The 20,503-nt window shown below is 35.0% G+C and overlaps 1 protein-coding gene and 1 non-coding gene across 2 annotated transcripts in view; one reads left to right on the top strand and one right to left on the bottom strand.

Moving 5' to 3' along the window:
* ZNF292 (zinc finger protein 292) overlaps positions 1–13,063 on the top strand; it is a 98,081-nt gene extending 85,018 nt beyond the window's left edge. The window contains exon 9 of the mRNA XM_003340470.4: positions 1,140–13,063. Coding sequence (XP_003340518.4) covers positions 1,140–8,312 — 7,173 coding nt within the window. The 3' untranslated portion in view covers positions 8,313–13,063. The remainder of the gene's footprint in view (positions 1–1,139) is intronic.
* Positions 1–20,503, bottom strand: part of LOC100025224 (uncharacterized) — a 54,822-nt gene that overhangs the window by 5,266 nt on the left and 29,053 nt on the right. The gene's annotated exons all lie outside the window — the stretch shown is intronic.

The following is a 20,503-nucleotide window of genomic DNA, read 5'->3' on the forward strand; positions in this document are numbered from 1 at the left end:
CCTACTTTGTATCAAGCACTAAGAAAGGTCCTGGATTTACAAAGACAAAAAGGAATATCATACCTATCCTTTAGGGGCTTGCATTCTTTTGGTATGATTGAGGGAAGAAATAGGATATATTAAAGAAAGGAATTCAGTTATCTTAAGTAATTTTAGGAAAAGCATATGTAGAGAATATCTTGTGGGGAATAAAATGTAGAAAGAAATTTAAGTAACAATATAAGCAACAAAAGAATCAGGGAAGTGAAAAGTCTCATGGTATCCATAATGCATAAGAAATTCTGGCCTAATCCTAGATAGTAGGTAATAGATAATAATAAGTCCCAGAAAATTCTCTCCTAACTCTCTTTTAGCCAAAGACTACATCCTTTCAACTAGAAAGCAGCCTAAGTTTCACTGACTTGGCTTTAACCTCTTTGTCCTTCAAAATATACATTCTTTTTCAGATTTTGCTTAAAAGAAAAAGAAAGCTTCTAGCTTTCTTTTTACCCCTATACCATACTGTCTCTTTTTTTCTCATTGCTTACTTCTTTTCTGTTGATGTGGCTCTATCCTTTTGCCCTCTTACAATTCTGTGATTCCCCCTTGTATTCTTTCCTCTCATCTGTCCTCCCATCCCACTTTCACATTCGGTACTTTTATGATTGTAATTGTAGTCTTCTGTCTACTATCCAGACTAAGATGTTGATCATGAAACATGGTTTATGCTGCTTTGTCCTCTAAAATTTTGAAACTATAAAACCAGAATAAATTAAGTTCTCACAGTTGTAACTCTCATTCTCAAGTTGTAACCAGAGGGCAAGGTGATTTATTTGTCCTTTGAGTTTTATACTGCTAAGTCCTTATTATAAAGAATCAGAAAATATTCTTACACCAAGTTGTTATTTGATGGGCAATGTAAGAAAGTTTTTCATTTTTAGATTTTTATGATATTTGATGGACTTCTTACCCTTTGATTAAGTTGATTTCAGTTTCACCCAGCCAAATCTAAGAGTTTAAATTAATTATTTCTGCATCAAGTTTTCCCCTCATCACTGGTTTTCACATATAGTAATCATAACAATTGGAACAACATTTGGTTTGTAAATTACTACTATGTAGATCTTTAAATGTTTACAGTTATTTCTTTGTTTTTGCAGACTGAAGGAGCTGGGCTTGCCACCTGCATTGAACTATGTGTGAAAGCTCTTCGATTAGACTCTGCTGAAAACACTGAAGTAAAAATATCTATTTGCAAAACAATTTCATGCTTGTTGCCTGAAGATCTGGAGGTCAAGCGTGCTTGTCAGTTGAGTGAATTTCTTCTTGAACCCACAGTCGATGCGTATTATGCTGTTGAAATGTTGTATAACCAGCCTGACCAGAAATATGATGAAGAGAATCTTCCAATACCAAATTCACTACGCTGTGAGCTCTTACTTGTGTTAAAAACGCAATGGCCCTTTGATCCAGAGTTCTGGGACTGGAAAACCTTGAAACGACAATGCCTTGCATTAATGGGAGAAGAGGCATCTATTGTGTCTTCAATAGATGAATTAAATGACAGTGAAGTGTATGAAAAAGTAGATGACTACCAAGGAGAGAGAAAAGAAACTTCTGTAAATGGACTTTCTGGCTGTTTTGATGAAGCCTCAAGCCTTCTTAAAGGCATACGAGATGAGAAAGAAAAAAAGAAAGAAATCAAAAAGTTAAGAGAAAGAGGATTTATATCAGCTAGGTTTAGAAACTGGCAGGCCTACATGCAGTATTGTGTGCTATGTGACAAAGAATTTCTTGGACATAGAATAGTAAGACATGCACAGAAGCATTATAAAGATGGGGTTTACAGTTGCCCAATCTGTGCAAAAAACTTTAATTCTAAAGAATCTTTTGTTCCTCATGTGACTTTACATGTTAAACAGTCTAGTAAAGAGAGACTGGCTGCTATGAAACCACTGAGAAGATTAGGAAGACCTCCTAAAGTACCAACGACCAATCAGAATCAAAAGACTGTTGCGATAACCAAACAAGAGCAGCGTCCCATAAAGAAGAACAGTCTTTATTCCGCTGATTTCATTGTGTTCAATGACAATGATGGTTCGGATGATGAAAATGATGACAAAGATAAATCTTATGAACCTGTTCAGAAGCCAATACCTGTCAATGAATTCACTTGTCCTGTAGCTTTCTGTAAGAAAGGTTTTAAATATTTTAAAAACTTAATTGCTCATGTCAAAGGACACAAAGATAATGAAGAAGCTAAGCGTTTCCTTGAAATGCAAAGCAAAAAAGTTATTTGCCAGTATTGTCGGAGGCATTTTGTAAGTGTTACTCATCTCAATGATCATTTACAAATGCACTGTGGCAGTAAACCCTATATATGTATACAGATAAAATGCAAGGCAGGTTTTAATAGTTATGCAGAGCTTTTAACACATAGAAAAGAGCACCAGGTCTTTAGAGCAAAGTGTATGTTTCCTAAGTGTGGCAGAATATTTTCAGAAGCCTATCTACTTTATGATCATGAAGCACAGCACTATAATACCTATACCTGCAAATTCACAAGTTGTGGGAAAGTTTATCGTTCTCAGAGTGAGCTCGAAAAGCATTTGGATGATCACAATACTGAAAAAGTGCAGGCTCCTGAAGGCCAAACCAATCCATCTGATGAATCAGTTCAGCCTTCAAAAGTGAGTGAAAACATAGATGAAAATATTAAAAATGAGAAATCTGTGCTTCCTTCAGAAAATGACACTAGTAACAACTTAGCAGTAGATGGAAGCAGTTCTTGGGACCAAAACAAAACAGAATCATTTGTGACTGAGCAAGGAAAAATTTCTGTCTCTGTTCTTGGGCAGACTGATACATTATTGCCTGATTGTTCAGAAAACCCTGTTATTCCTTTTCTTTCACAAAATGAAACAAATGCATTAACCCACAGCATTAAAGTGTCTCTCAGCCAAGGACTCCAGGATAATATTGTGAAGCAGGAAAAATTGGCTGCTACAGGCTGTATGATGAACACTGATAATTCTGTGGGTACCCAATTATGTACAAAAGTTAAGGATGCTTGTAATGATTCTTGTCTTCCAGGTTTGCAGGTAAGAAAAGAGAATAATTGCTTAAATCAGGGAGAGCATGTTCAAAATACTTCAGCAAATTCAGATCCCCTTAAAATAGGTGATCTTGCACCTCAAAACTTAGAAAGACAAGTTAACAACCTTATGACCTTTACCTTACAAAATCAAGCAGTATTTCAAAACAATTTGCCTATTTCCAAACTTGAATTTGAAGGTAATGCTAAAACTACATCTGGTCTTTATAATTTACCACTTAAGACATTAGAAGGTATCACTTTTGTTCCACCACAACCCAATCTGAGCAGTCCTTTAGTGGCTCCACCTGTTCCACCAACAGCTCCAGTACAGAAATTCTGTTGTCAGGTTGAAGGATGTACTCGATCTTATAATTCTTCACAAAGTATTGGGAAACACATGAAAACAGCACATCCTGACCAATATGCAGCATTTAAAATGCAGCGTAAAAGCAAAGGAAGGCAGCGATCCAGCAACCTAAATACACCAAGTGAAGGAAAGTGTGTGTATTTTTTGCCATCACAGGTGAACAGTAACAGTAATAGTGTTTTTACACCCCAGACCAAAACCAGTGTGAAACCTACTTGTTCAACTCAGTTGCCACATGGCTCAGCTCAGTTGCCACATGTTTCAACTCCTCTTTTTCCAATTCATCTAGAAAATTTATCAAATCCATTGTTGCCCTCAATGGAAAGTGTCATGAGTACAAATTTTCCTTCTCATGTTAAAAGTGAACCAGGTGTATTATGTGCCCCAATGGAAAATTTGTCAAACACAGCATTGCCATCCCAATTGGAAGATATAGCAAAAACGGTTTTGCCATTGAATATTGACAGTGGTTCAGATCCTTTCCTTCCTTTGCCTTCAGAAAGTGGTTCAATATCTCTTTTCCCTTCACCAGCAGATAATGGAACTAATTCAGTATTTTCCCAGCTGGAAAATAATACAAATCACTTCTCACAAGTTGAAGGAAATACTAATGCTGCCTTTGTAAAGGAAGAGAGTGCCCCAAATACAGTTTTTTCTTCAGAAGTAAACACTGCAAATAGCCTCAGTGCCACCACCCCACAACATCCAGCACCAGAAAAAAATAAAAAGGACCGTGGACGGGGCCCCAATGGTAAAGAAAGAAAACCCAAACATAATAAAAGGGCTAAGTGGCCAGCAATAATTAGAGATGGTAAGTTTATCTGTAGCAGGTGTTACAGGGTTTTTACTAATCCCAGATCACTGGGTGGACATTTGTCTAAACGGTCCTATTGTAAGCCACTAGAAGGATCAGAAATTTCTCAAGAAGCTTTGCAGAGTAATGGTCAGTCTTCTCTTCTTGCCAACATGATACTCTCTACAAATGCAATAAATGTACAGCAACCACCACAACCTACCTTCAGTTCAGAAACATGTTTTAAAGATCCATCATTTCTTCAGCTACTTACATCTGAAAATCGGGCATCAACGTTTTTACAGAATACATTTCCTCGTTCTGCTGTGACTAATTTTAATACCACTGTGAATGAGGAAGGAAGTGAAATTATCAAACAAGCCTTGGAGACTGCTGGTATTACCAATACATATGAGAATACAGAGATTCTTTCACACATGGTTCCAACAACTTGTGTCACTGATGCAACACAAGTAAATGCAGCAGTTATACCCAATCCAGATGTTTCTCCTCTGTTGCAGACTGTCTGTCATCCAAATACTCTGCTAACAGATCAAAATAGGACTCTAAGCACAAAAACTCCTTCCATGAATGACTGCAGCAACTTGCCAGTATTTCCACCAGATGAATTACTACTGAAGACTGTTGAAAATGGTTTGTGCTCGGGTTCATTTCCCAGTTCTGTTGGATCATCACAAAATTTTACCACTAATAGTTCCCGTGCTTCAGTTATAAGTGGTCCCCAGAATGTAAGGGCTAGTCATTTAAATAAAAAGGGAAACTGTGCTTCTAAAAGAAAGAGGAAAGCTGCTCCACCATTACATGAGAATAGTCCTCAAAACTTAGGGACAAATGACTTAACAGCAATGGGACTATTAGCAAAGAGCATTGAAGGAAATGCACAGACACCAACTGATAATCTTCAGCCCCAGGCATTGGTGGAAAATCTCACACAGAAGTTAAATAATGTTGACAATCAATTGTTTATGGCCAGTATTAAAGAAAACTTCAAAGCAAATCTTGAGTCTCATGCTGCATTAACTCCTTTAGCAATAAAAACTGAAAATGGAGATTCCCAAATGATGGCTATGAATTCATGCACTACCTCAGTAAACTCTGACTTGCAGATTTCTGAGGACAGTGTTATACAGAACTTTGAAAAGACTCTGGAAATTATTAAAACTGCTATGGGTTCTCAAATCCTTGAAGTTAAAAATGAAATCCAAGATGTCATTGGAGCATCACAAAATTCACAGATGAGTTATAACACTCAGATCCCTTCAGTAAATATAATGCAAAATTCGAAAATGCCTGATATGTCTCAGTTTTCATTGCAAAGAGATATCACCACTGCAAATGGCAACTCTCCTAAGCCTGAAATGCCACTTAAGGATGATTTTCAAGTATTAGAAATTTTGGAAGGCTTACAGAAACTAAAGTTAGAAAATGACATATCTGTTCCTCTTCCAGGTAAGGTACCCCAGTGTCTACCAGTGAATACATCAGCTCCTTTGGTTTCCACACCAGTTAAAGCAATCCCAAATACAGTAGTCATTCAGCAGACTTCTGAAGTGGGAAATAATATTCAGTATAGTGATAAAGTTAATAAACCTTTTGTATGCCAAGACCAAGGTTGTACCTACAGTGCTATGACAAAGGATGCCTTATTTAAACACTATGGTAAAATTCATCACTATACTGCAGAGATGATTATGGAAATTAAGAAACATCAACTCAAGTATGCTCCATTCAAATGTGTTGTAACTACCTGTCCAAAAACATTTACAAGAAATTCTAATCTCCGGGCACACTGTCAATTGGTACATCACTTTACATCAGAAGAGATGGTCAAATTAAAAATTAAGAGACCTTATGGAAAAAAATCTCAGAATGAAAATGTAACAGCAACCCCACAAGTTGTAGAAATAAAAAAACAGACCACTTTGACAGTGGAAAATAAAAGTGAAGTACAACCTCCTGTAGAAGTTGAGATACAGAAGGAAATTACCATAAATACTGTGGCAATGACTGCAGAAACTCCGCTTATAGAAAAAAAAAATCCTGAAAAAACAGAAAGTTCTCCACCAACAGTTACAGCTACTCCAGAGCAATGTGACACACATTCTTGCAATAACATAGAGATAAAAGGTCGAAAAAATAGGAGGCATAAAAAAGAAAAGGAGGAGATAAAACACAAAAAACCAGAAACCCAATCTCCTGAGGTGCCAACAAGATATAGTCCCTATAGACCATATAGGTGTGTTCATCAAGGTTGTTTTGCAGCTTTTACAATTCAGCAAAACTTGATTCTTCATTACCAGGCTGTACATAAATCAGATCTACCTGTATTCCCTGTGGAGATTGAAGAAGAAAGTGAAGCTTGTAAAGAAAGTGAAGAAACTGAAACTAAACAGACTGTGAAAGAATTCAGATGTCAAGTGAGTGACTGCTCTCGAATTTTTCAAGAGGTAACTAGTTTGTTACAGCACTACATGAAACTTCATGAGATGACTGCTGAGGAAATTGCAAGTATGCCCCCCATCCTAGATTGTGGGAGATTTCCATGTGATCAGTCCCATTGTAAGTCTTCATTTACTACATGTTTGAACTATATTATTCATCTTGAGATGGACCATGCAGTCAAATTCAGGCCCAAAAAAATAGAAGAAGATGGTATTTACAAATGTGATTGTGAAGGTTGTGACCGAATTTATGCAACTAGATCTAATCTACTGCGACACATTTTTAATAAACATAATGACAAACATAAAGCTCACTTAATTAGGCCAAGAAGATTGACACCTGGTCAAGAAAACATATCAAGTAAGGCAAACCAAGAGAAATCAAGATCTAAACATCGAGGGACAAAACACAACAGGTCTGGAAAAGAGGGAAGCAAGGCTTCTAAAAACAAACGAAAGAAAAATATTATTTCAGAAAACAAAAATTCAAAAGCTGAGCAGGTTGAAGAAAATAAACCTTACTCTTTGAAACGTGGAAAGCACGTGTATTCTATAAAAGCTAGGAATGATGCTTTATCTGAGTGTACAAGCAGATTTGTAACCCAATATCCATGTATGATAAAGGGATGCTCATCAGTTGTTACAAGTGAGAACAATATAATTAGACATTATAAATGCCACAAGTTATCAAAGTCATTTACTTCACAACACCGTGATCTTCTCATTGTCTTCAAACAGTGTTGTCCAGCACAAGTAAAAGATACTTCTTCTGAACAAGAAGTAGACAAAAAAAGTGATGTGAAAGAATCTGATACATGTATATCTGAGAGCACCAATGACTCAAGTACAACAACAGTTCTACAGAGTGAGGTTGAAAAAGATGAAATGGATGAATTAACAGAATTGTTTATTACCAAACTGATTAATGAAGACAGTGCAACTGTGGAGAACCAAGAAGATAATACAGCTTCATCTATAAGCACTGACATTCAGGAAAATATCACCTGTCAATCTGAAAAACAACAATCAAACAACTTAAAGAGAGCAAGTAAAGAAAAAGCTGTCTCCCAAAACAAAAAGAAGAAGGTTGAAAAGCCAGAAGAAATTTTGGCAGTTGAAGTAAATAGCATGCATAAAGAAGAAGAAACAGCAGTTGCAATTCAAACCACAGAGGAGCAACCTACAACTTTTGACTGGAGTTCATTTAAACCAATGGGATTTGAAGTATCGTTTCTCAAGTTTCTTGAGGAGTCTGCAGTGAAGCAAAAGAAAAATACGGACAAGGACCATCAAAACAATGGAACTAAAAAAGGCTCTCACTCAAACTCAAGAAAATCCACTGACAAGACTTCTTTTGCAAGTGGTGATCACATATGGACATGTTCTGAAAGTGAGACCTTTGTACAGTTTGCCAATCCATCACAACTTCAGTGCAGTGAAAATGTAAAAATTGTTTTAGACAAAACTCTTAAAGATTGCACTGAACTTGTATTAAAGCAGCTTCAGGAAATGAAACCTACTGTCAGTCTGAAAAAACTTGAAGTACATTCAAATGATACAAATATTTCAGGCACAAAAGAAATAAGTAGGGGTAATGAAAATGGAGAATTGTAGTACTGATAACTAATATACTCTGAATACAAACTGTACATTTTTATTTTGAATAGGAAGCCATCAAGCATGCTAGTATTTGTGAATTTTTTTATTATTATTGTTTTTTGTTGTTGTTGTTGTTGTTGAAGTGAATTAACCTGGAAAAAAAAAAATCATGACTCTAGTCATGTAAAATTTTGTGGTTTTATCCCTATGGGACTTGAGGAACATAATCATTGCTTCAATTTTTGTAAATAATTGAGCTAAACCTCAAATTTCTATAAAAAAAAATTGTCCTTTCCATGAACTAAATCTTTGTGAATTGTCTGTGATTGGTATCTTTCACCAGGTCACTGCTCATGTATAACAGTACTCCTTATTTGTAGATACCTTTTTTGTATATATTTATTATTGTAAATCATTTGCTGCCACCAGCAGTCTGTAAGTCTAAACTATTAAATGACACATTTATATTCGGAATTTTAATTTGTAACTAAGTGATCAAGTTTTTAAAATTGTCTTTAATTGTTTTAAATTAAGAACTTTTTAAACTAAAGCTAGAAAATCTGCCATATCCAGTTTATTTTGCATACAGCATTTATTTACAAGAGGAATTTGATGAAATTACATTTCATAGGGTAAATACATCATACTAACAACATGCTCATATTTGTAAGTTTACCATCCAATATCTTTGGATGGATGGCATTCATGTGTAGTTAAAGCAGATTCTTTTAACAGTTTCCTATAGCTACACTTTTTTTCCCTCAGTGCTTCTAATTGAATATAGAGGAATTACAATGGAAATGTGAATAAAGAATTTACATCAGAGATTTTAAACATTTGGTATTAAAGAATCCATTGTGAATGTGATAGAAAATTTAGTAGTGTGGAGCAGTGTATATATATATTTGAGGTGGTAAATTGTGAAGTAGCCCAGTATTGCCTTAAATAAAAATCACATTTCATTTCTTGTTTTATACATGGTATCTTATAAAGGTTTTTTTTAATTTTCTGAATTTACAAATTGGTGTATAGCTTTAAAATTTATAAACTCATAAGGGAAAATATTTTTAAGACATTTTTATATACCTTAAAATAGGTAAAAATAAAATTCCATCTTGATTCTATAAAATGTAAGAGTCCAAACATTTAAAATAATATAAACAAAACGTTTCCTGTAAAGGAAATAGAATGCTGTGATTTTACAGTTTAAATTCTTACATTCTATAATCTGTCTATTTTTCTACCATATTCACAGGGTTTTTTTTCTTTTTTAGAATGGACCTCAAAAGCAGTATTAATAGTAATTGTTGGTTTTAACGAACACAGTATTCATTTACCATTTAACTTAGCTTTACATTCACTGGTATTAAATTTTTAAATAATCTGTACCCCAAAAATACAAGGTAAATATGGTTTTAAAATATTTTATTGATTTAACTTTTACTCTAAAGTCAACTGATTTTTTTAAAAAATCTTTTGGCTTTCCTGTAAAGCCAGTTTCCATCATTTATAATTGCACTTCTCTGTCATAAATAACACTGTTAGTTTCTATTCTTTGATTGTCTTATGACAGATTAACTTAATAGTCATACCATGATGATATGAAGGTATCATCTTCTTTGTATTATAAAGTTCACAAACAAAAAAAAGCACATTAAGCGTCAGCTTGATAGTATTCTGAGCAATCATGATCAACCAGTGAATTATTTTCTTTTTAAAATTTTTAAAGGACATTTTATCTTTAAAGTACTGTAGTTTTATTTTCCTGAAGCTGTGGGACATGTTGAACAGTCCATTTGCCTCTTTAAATTTCTGGGAAGATATAAAATGTGACATGAATTAAAATTCTTACACTTTGCTAAAGTCACTGTTATTTATGAATTCATAATTTTCTCTTATGGACAACTAAAACATGGTGTGTTTGAGATTAGCAATAGCTTATAGGTAGCTTTGAATAATTTTAATATTAAAGTTTTGTTAACTGGATTTTTCCATACAGTTTGCCAAGTCTTTGACAACAGGAAATTCTGTCTAATTGGCTCTTATATAGTGCCTAGCACAGCATCATGTGCAAGTAAGTGCTTAATAAATTATTTTTTATAAATACTATGGTGATGGCCCTTAACGTATGAATTTAGGGTACCTGGGTTCCTCCTCCTCCCCCCCCAAATTAGGAAAATTGACTAAAATTGTTATTGGCTATTCATCTATGTATCACTTACAAGAGATTAATACCAATGACTAAATGTAATAGAATGAGGCAATGTTCTAAAATATAATTGGGGAATTAAAGTCTGTTTCTTAGTAACAGAAACATTTTGTCATATATAGTCTAAATGTTCTTTTACTATATTTTAATTTTTCCAAATGTAATGATCTTAAAAACTTATAAATGAGAAGTCATGTCATTCATCACCAATATGCATTGTCATAAGTTATGGTCAAAAGCAATATTTTAATAGCGTTTAACCTTGTTATTTTGAAATACAAGGGACAGAATAAAGTAGACTTGGAATAAACAAGACTTGGATTATCCTATATTTTTATTAGAGGAGGAATAGGGTATCCATTCTCAGCTGGGATATAGCAGTTGATTTCAGTTATGCCCTACTTGCAAAGGTGTTATACTGTACCAGTTTATGGCCAACTTTTAAAATAAGCACTGTTTATACAAAAAGGGAAGAAATTCAGTAGAAAAAAGTGAGCTGATTTTTTACATGGAATGTTGTCAAACTTTTTCTAAACAGAAATGTTCTCAATTTAATTATCAGTGCCATATTGAATTATGCTTCAAATCTATTAGAGAAAAGCACTTAAAAATTATATCACTAGTTATCCAGTCTACTCTATAGTTTCCTAAGATTTTAATTATATCTTTGATTTATATTGGTTTTTCCTAACTTTTACATTGTAACCTAAGCCTTTCAATTTTTTCCTTTTAAAAATGAACTCAGCAAAGAGTATAATTTAGTTATTGTGAATGCTTTTTGACATTTATAAGGAACGTTAAAAAATAGGAAAGGACCTTTAAAAAGGAAAAACTAAGAGATTGCAGTTTCCCTAGATTGCATGTTTTACCTCACTTGTGTACTTGCTTTAAGGATTGTTCCTTCTCTCTTTCAGGGAAGATATTTATATGTTTATTTACTAATGTCTTACTAGGCTAAAACCCTAAGAAATTTCTGAATTAAATAATCCCTTTATCAACACTTGAACGCCAAGAGGTTCCAAAAAAGCAAGGGAAAGAGGGATTCAGAATGACAGGATTTTAAAATATGTAGGTACTGTAGAATTTATTATAAAGAAATTATTTGTATAACTTTAGGGAGAAGAAAATATGATGGTTATGAAATACTAAAATTATATGTAGGTTTTTTTCCTTGGATTGTACTTCTACCCCACCCACAAATCTTCAGATAATTAAAAGGTGGATATAGAAACTACAAAGGATGGTATAAATTTCTTCATGCTTTATAATGAGTAAATCTGCACACAGCATATTCACATATTTTTACTGATGCTTTTGTTGTTTTAAAAAAATGATGGGATGTTAGTAAAGAGAGAAAGAGGGCTATAGAGAGATTAAGTGAACATTCATAGCCTCATCCAGTTCCACCCTTGACAGCCTTCTTTAAGAATCTTTAAGGGTCTCATTCCTTTATTATTAAAAAATAATGAGAGGCCTTAGCAGAATTTCCTAAAATTTTTCTTCTCACCTCATTAATTCTTTGCATTCTTGAAAGTCCAAGAAAGGACAAAATACTTCAAGGATACTTTGATATTTATTGGCTACATGTGTTAATAAGACCATACAGGGAGGAAATGATTTACAAATGCTTATAATTTGATGTGTATGTTTAGGACTTGCTTTACTTTTGAGTTTCAGGCTTAGGGTTTAATCATCGTAATTCTATGAGGAAAAGGATCAGGCAGGTACTGTAATCCAAACTCACTGCCTCAGCCATGAAAAGGTAGGAAGAAAATGGAGGAGAAACAGAAAATGATAATGGATTATTTCTATGTTCTCTTTCTACAGCCAATGGCAAGCAAATGAGTGTTCCTCACCTTATGTTTTTATAGCAGTTTGTATTTTTCAGACTATATTTATAACATTACATAATTTGAGGCTCACAACAAAACCTGAGGTAAATTGTTGGGCAGATGTTCTACCAGTTTCAAAGATGATGGATATTAATTTATCAGACAGTTTTCCCAGGCCCAGTGAAATAAAATAAAACCACATCCACTTGATTGTCAGTCAGTACTCATCATATATCTTGCTGTTCTCTAATATGAGTTGTTGACAGCAGAAAAATAAGTAGAGACTATGTAGAGAAACTTTCTGTATTTTTTATCTCAGGTATAACCATGGGAATGGGAGGGTGTAAATGCATGCATAATTGCAGTATACCTTGTATGTGCTAAATTCTTAACATGAAATACACTAAATTAGCTAAATAAACTCAAGCAATTCTAGATCAAAGACAGCAAAGCAGTATCTAATTATAGGAGGGATTTTTTTAGTGAAATTAATTTCTCACGGTAAAATGAGAAAATTAACAATTCTGGTACCTTCCTGCTGCCTCCACAAAATGAATAAAGGAACAGATGACCTGAGCCCAATTTCCCATTAGTGAAAACAGATAAGCCCAAAGCTACTTATCAGCCTGAAGTGAATGAAGCAAAGCACCAGTAACAGCCGTCATTGTGTTTTGAATGGCTGTTGTGTAAGAATTTCAAATAAAAAGTGTATAGTTTTGATAGAATATTGTGTGTGTGTGTGGTTATGGGTCTTTGGAGTTTTTTGATAAATGTGATGTTTTTGTATTTTTCCTGTACAAAGCCTGCATACCTCATTGCCTCTGAAAGAAAACTATAGACTATTAGAAGCAAATAATCTGTATTGAGATTTGCAAAGCCTATAGTCTACTTGATTCCTCAGACCAAATTATTGCTTCCTCCTCCTGCCATGTATTTTCATATGATCTGTCAATATTATCAATTATAATCTACCCTAACTCTAATCCTATTTCTCTGTTGAAGTGATAGTGTATAACTTCTGTAATGTTCTAGCTGTTTGATTTTTCTTTTTATGATAATTTATGGCAAATAGTCTCTCAATTATACAGATGTTAGGTTTTTGTTATACATAGCTAAGCAATCCATTCTAATTGGGAGGCAAGGAAGAGTTGGATGTTTGGGAAAGAATTAGGAAGCTGGGGTAGAGTTAATATCTCTTTGTCAACTCTGGTCTGGATATTACATTTGCTTTCAGACTTACAACCTGACCCTTCTACATTCTAAGGAACAAATTTGGCTTGCCAGGTTTGGTTCCAAATCTAGAATACTGTTTAAAAGATGACTAGTATACTGCCATGCCAGACTGATCTGCTGGTTGGTTTTGCAAAACTATTGTTTATTTCTTTTATTTGGGGGTATAAAGAATGACTCACTGGGTAGGAGAAGAAAGCAATATGTATTCAGAAATGAAGGTACTGTGCAAATAAAGGATATTAATAAAATCTTTGAAGAATTTCAGCATGAGTTAGAAAAAGGACTGTTTGAATATAACTTTACTATTTACTAGGGGTGTGATAGCCAGGTCACTTAAACTCCCTAGGGCTCATTTCTTTCTCTGTAAAGTGAGAGGGTTCAACTAGATGATAGCTTCTATGGTCCTTTCTCATTCATAGCCAAGAGTACTGCCATGCTCTGATATAGTTTATACTGTAATGGTAGAATAAAGAGCGCTTGGATATTATCAGGAGGATGTATCCTGCAATAAGATTATTTATTGGTGAACAGAATAGAAAGGGAGGCTAAAATTAAATCTGGACCTGAAACAAACAAAAGTCCCATATTTTTATTTGCTTGAATCCTTTCTCTAATCTTCCTTTTACTAGACCATATTGACTTGGCCAAAAAAAATAAAAATCCCGTTTTAAATGACAAATCAATAAACATTTATTAAGAGCCTACTTTGTGCCAAACAATATGTTAAGCTCTCGGGAGACAAAAAAACAAAACAAAACAAAAATAGTCCCTACTTTTGAGCTTACAGTCTCATTTTGAAGACAACATGCAAAAAAAATATATGCACAATGTAAACAGGAAATAATTACCAGAGAGAAGGAACTGGAAGTAAGAGAGGTCAGGGAAACCTTCCTGTAGAAGATGGAATTTTATATGAATCTTAAAGAAACCAAGGGAATGAGGCAACTTGGTTGCTCAGTGGCTAGAGAGCCTGGCCTGGAGACAGAAGGTCCTAGGTTCACATCTAGCCTTAGACTTCTCCAGCAGTGTAACCCTTGCCAAATCACTTAGGGCCCTTGCCCATCCCTTAACAATTCTTCTAGAAGACAGAACCAGTACATGGAATTGCTTCTAAGAAGGAAAGAAAGGGTTTTAAAAAATAATTTTTTAAAAAAGCCAAAGAGATCAATTGAAGCAGAGAAGAGAAACAGGAAAATGAATGTTTAAGATTATCTAGTATCATTTCCCTTTTTATAATTGAGGAAATGTGCAAGCAAGCAATTAGCCTAGCTGGAACTTGAATCAAGTTCCAACTTCCATGTCCTTTCTATAATACTCTGGATCTTTACATGGTGGTGTTAGCATAGCATTATCTCATTTTTGGTACATTTCTTTGTGACAATTGTCTCCTCATTTTTTATTTGTCTAGTGGTGAAGTGGTGACGTATAAAATCATTGGGAACAAACCTGTATGTTAAATTAACCTTGATTTTATTTGTTATGGTGCATACTGAGAAAAATGGCCACTAGATGGCAAAATAACATCACAAATACATTTCCACTTAAGTTGCCTTCAGATCATATTTAATTAGAGAGATTTTCACAGATCTCTGAAGGGGCATGCATAATTCATTGATTAGTTTTTTTATAATCTTATGTGCTGGCATATTAGAATAGCATGAGAGGCAAGAAAGTACTGTATATTGAAGCTGAAGTTCCACCTCTGACACAGTATTAACTTTTTTTGGACCAGTGTTTAACCTCTTAGTGCCCTAGGCAACAATCAATTTTCAAATTACATAGAAGGTATCCTGAGTTGATAGTTTCCTCACCTGGACTTCCCTATACTTTTGACACTACAAGTCCAGTCCCTTTCCCATCTGGAATAAATTGAACATATGTTCAGTTTTCAAGAGTACTATTGCCCTAAGTGAATTGTGGTCTAATAGCTGTTGGTCTTTTCCAAGACACAGGCCAGTAATCATGGGTTATGGATGAGAGAGGAGAGGTATCTTGAGTAGACTATATAGTCAATGTGTATCTTATCAACATGCTAATTAGAGTAGACCCCTGGCTTCATAGGACTGAAAGCTGAGCAGGATCTTAGAGACAGGATCTAGTACAACCTAATTCTCCGAGTGCAAATGCAGTCCTTACCCACAATATTATCATGACTTCCCTAAAGCCACATAGATAGTAAGATTTGGAATTTGAACCCAGATCTCCAGTACTCCACATCCTGTTATCTTACCATTGTGCTTAACTGCCTCTATAAATTTGGCCCAAGAGCTATTTCTGCCCTTTGGAGCCATGCAGAATAAAATCTACATGACAACCATTCAATAATGACAAGTGATAATATCCCCCAAATGTTTGCCAGGATAAACATCCTCAATTCTTTCAAGTGGAGAAAGAAATGGGGGGGGGGGGGAGCACTTGGCAAGAATTAATAAGCACCTGGCATGTTAAAGACTGTTTTGCACTACAACACAAAGAAAGGCCGTCCCTGCCCTTAAGGAGCTCAATCTAATGGGGCAAACAACAGTATACCAGTAAAATATATGAGATACATTGGAGATAATCAGGAAGGAAGGATTTAGCATTCAGGAGGATTAGGAAAGGCTTAACATGTGGGATAGATTTGAGCCAGGACTTGAAGCCAAGAAAGCTTAGAAACCAGTGAAAAAAATTCCAGGCATGGAAAAGTCAAAATGTCCAAAGTTGGGACAAAATATCAAATTCATGGGGGAGAGTAAGATCCTGGAAAGATAGGAGAGGGCCAGTAATATGTGATTTTGAGGGCCTATACTAGGGTGATGTCAACATCAAATGATAGATGTATGGACCTAAAATGAACAGGACTTAGCAGCTAAGAAAGAATATGTAGAGATAAGAGTGAGATCATGAAGGAGGACAAGTGGGTTACAAACCTACGTAACTGGGAAGATAGCAATGCCCTCTACAGTAATAATTTATGGCAGAATTTGGGGTTGAGGGAAGATATAAGTTCAGTTTTGGACATGCTGATTTTAAGTTGTGTATAGGACATCCAGTCTAATAGGCAGTTGGAAATAGGTGGAGGTAAAGAGATCTGAGAATTATTAGCTTTGAAATAATAATTGAGCTTATGGAAACCAAAGAGATCACTGTGCAAAATGGTATAGAGAGAAAAAGACCTTAGTACACCCAGAGTTATAAATGATGAATGAATGGGAGGATGAGGATCCAGCAAAGAAGACAGAACAACCAGACAGGTGGAAGGTGATCTAGGATATAGGAATGTTTTGGAAATCTAGAGTAAAGGTAATAGCAAGAAGAGGGTGATCGACAATGTTGAGGGTTCCAGAAAAGTCAAGAAGGGTGAAGATTGAGAAAAGTCCATTTCATTTGACAATTGATAGATCATTGGTAACTGGAGAGAATACTTTCAATTGAATGGTGAGGGCAGAAGTCAGACTATGGAAAATAAAAAAGATGTACAAATTGTTAATAACCTACTCAAGAATTTTCCACACACAGAAAAAATTATGGGGTGATACCTGGGCAGGGATAAAAATCAAATGAGCTTTTTGATATGGAGAGACTAGGGCATTTTGTTGACAGAGAATGGAGAGATAAAAGTGAGAGTGGAAATAAGGGGGCAGTTTGCCTAAGATGATAGACTGGAATAGAATCAATTGTGGGCATGTAGGGTGAAGTTGATATGGCAAGAAGATGAGATGAATGATGACAAAAGGCATCTGAGAGATGTGAGATGATGAGAGGAAAAGATGGAACTAGCCAAATGTAGTAAGGTTTGGGTTGTTTGTTTTTTTTTTTTTAAGTGAAGAATGAGGCAAGATCTTCATTTGAAAGGAGAATCATGGGAAGTTTGAGAAAGAATAAACATTTGGAAAAAGTAATGGGTAAGTGAGATGGTCAATTAGGTTATTGGAAAAGGGTTGTCAACGTAGTTTCATGATTTTCTCTAGCTCCAACAACACATGAGTAGAAGTAGAGGCAGCAAGTAGTAGGAACACTCCAAGGCTGAGGCTTGAAAGGCCAAGAGAGGAGAGGACCATGTTTAGTTGAAGTGGTTTTCCCATGGATCAAAATGAGGAAGGGAGGAGAGTATGGCCTGGGTTAATGACTTAGAAATAGAAAGTTCTGAGGAATGGAAGGTTTGAAGGTTATGATAAAGATAAATAATAGCATTTACTGGTGCAAAATAGAAGAGGTAAAATAACACTAATCAGATGAGAGAATTTGAGAGTTCATGAACGTTGAAGTAGATATTTGAAGGTGATGACAAGATCATATGTGACTATCTCTATAATGAGATGGGATGGGGCATAATGTCATGAGAAATGAGTACATTGAGGAACTGGGAAGTTAGGATGTTTGAGGAAATATCAAGATGTGTGTTGAAGTATAAGGGCAGAAATTAGGGAAACCAAAAGGGCTATAAGCTAGGCACCTGAACTCAATGAACAAAGAGGAAAGGAAGGAATGAAACAGTATGTTCACTATATGCCAGGCATATAGTGTCTTACAAATATCTTCTCTGAACCTTACAACTTTGGGAGGTAGATGTTACTTTCCCATTTTACTGTTGAGAATATTAAAACCAACTAAGTTTAAATAACTTAGCCAAGTCATAGTGGGCAAGTCTCTGAAGTTGCATTTAAATTCAGATCTCCCTGACTCAAGGCCCAGGACTCTTTATCTACCAGACCACCTTGCCTGGCACAACAAAAGAGAATATCCTAGAGGTTGGTAGACAACCACTAGAGCTTTGATTGAATAATCTCAAGGAAGTAGAAGTTACAGAGTACTGGTGGTAAAGAGAAAGTCTGGAAGTGGTAATGGGGAGCAAATAGCATTTGAATTCTCCCACCACAACCAATGAGTCTGGAGGTGAGGTTTCAGTGCTAGCATAGAGATGGAGTGGGAAAGTAAAAGATTTTGAAAGAGAATAGGTAACTGTAGAACAGATATTCCAGAAAGCAGAGAGGAAGAGAGGGTGAGTAGCTTTAGAGTGAGACATTGGTAATTGAGGGAAATGAGAATAAGGAAACAGGCAGCTGGGAATGGAGAAGTGTTTGAATAATGAAAATGGGAGGCAGAGATGGAGAGTACATGATGAAGGGGTTTGTTAATAAAGAATTAATTCAGGCATAGATTATCAACAATTCAGGGCAGAGGTCTCTCATGGTATTGGGCTGCAGTGTGGAGCACGAATAAAAGAGCATAGGAGTATACTTGCTGGGGCAGACTTGGGAAAATTATCTGTGGAAAAAGCTCAATACATGGCTTTTTTTCTACTTGCCCAGCATTGAATTTAGAATATTTGGGAATTTGCATTTTCATTCATCAAGATAGAGTAAGTGAATTTTTCTTTTTAGTCCAGTAGAATTTTGCTGGTTCTTAAAGGAAAATAGGATATCTTAAAGAATTTGAAATTAAAAAAGAAATTTGATCAGTTACTGTGTTAAAAAAAATTACTATTGTGTAATCTAATGGAACGTCTATACCAATATGTAAAATGACTGACTCCACCAATATGACACCTGGAATATATATGCTAGTATATATGTTAGAATGGACAACCTAAATAAATATGCTTTTTTAAAAATACATATATATGTATATATGTGTGTATATATATGTATATATATGTGTGTGTATATATATATGTATAAATCGCATTTATGACCTGTTCATGATGACAAGAAAAAATCCAGAAGATAGTTTTATTAAATGCAAATTGCTTAGAGATAAGAATTAGATCAATGGTTTCTTTGGTATGGGAAACTCCTAGATAACAAAATTCTCTAGTATTGCAAGTTCTGAAACTTAAAATATTAGACAATTGCCTTTGTTACTGAGAGGGTAAATAATCTGCCCAGAAACATATAGTCAAAATGCATAAGAAGCAGGACTTCTGACTCCAAGCCAACTTTACTATGTCAAGCTGCCTCTCCATACTGTAATAACTTTCATTTACATAGGGCTTTAAAGTTTTCAAGACACTTTACATTCTATTCTAGTCTACTCATCACAACAACCCTGTAAGAACAAGTATTATTCTCTCATTTTACAGATAAAGAAAGCAGGGCAGAGGTTGTGACTTTTCCTTGGTTACACAGTAAATAAGTATCACAGACAGGATTCAAGCTCAGCTCGGGCTGACTTGAGTTCAGCACTATCCGCCATTTGGTTCTGTCTCTTCAACATGTGCTAACCATGGAGACTATAATAATAAAAAACAACTATCCATTCCTTCAAGAATCTTATGTTTTATTAGGGAAATATAGAAATAGATAAATTTAAAACAGAGATGGTATGTGATGATGACCAAGTTGTTACTCAAACAAAAAACTAGGAATATTTGAGGCAACAGTTAATACTTTCAGCTTTTTGATGTATCTCTGACTCTAGATGTGGCATCTAATTCAAGTCAATTCAATTTAACAAACAGTGCCTACTATGCATCAGGCACTAGGAATACAAAGACAATAGAACAGTTTCTATCCTCAATTCTCTCCTATCTGCTGGAAAGAAACAAACACCCCCAAATTCTTTTGGACACTAATAACTGGGAAAATCAGGAAAGATCTGCTTGAGTTGTCCCTTGAAGGAAGTTAAGTATTCTGCAAGAAGGAAAGGAAAGGAGGAGAGCATTCCATAAATGAATATTTGACTGTTCTTTATTGGACAAGTATTTAGTGTCCTGGGGAATAATGTGAAGTCTCTAAGGAAAGATGAGGTGGAGCTAGACAGATGAATTTGGATTTTATTCTAGAGGTATTATTAAGCCACTAAAGCTTCTTGAGCAGGAAGGTGAATGTGTGCTTTAGCGAAATCAGTTTGGCAGTTGTAAAGAAACTGAATTGATAAAGAGAGGAAGACCCTTTAGGCTATCACAATAATACAGACAAGAGATAATGAGGGCCTAAGTAGGATGCACATTA

Source organism: Monodelphis domestica, chromosome 2 (genome assembly GCF_027887165.1).
Source record: "Monodelphis domestica isolate mMonDom1 chromosome 2, mMonDom1.pri, whole genome shotgun sequence".
Taxonomy (NCBI): domain Eukaryota; kingdom Metazoa; phylum Chordata; class Mammalia; order Didelphimorphia; family Didelphidae; genus Monodelphis; species Monodelphis domestica.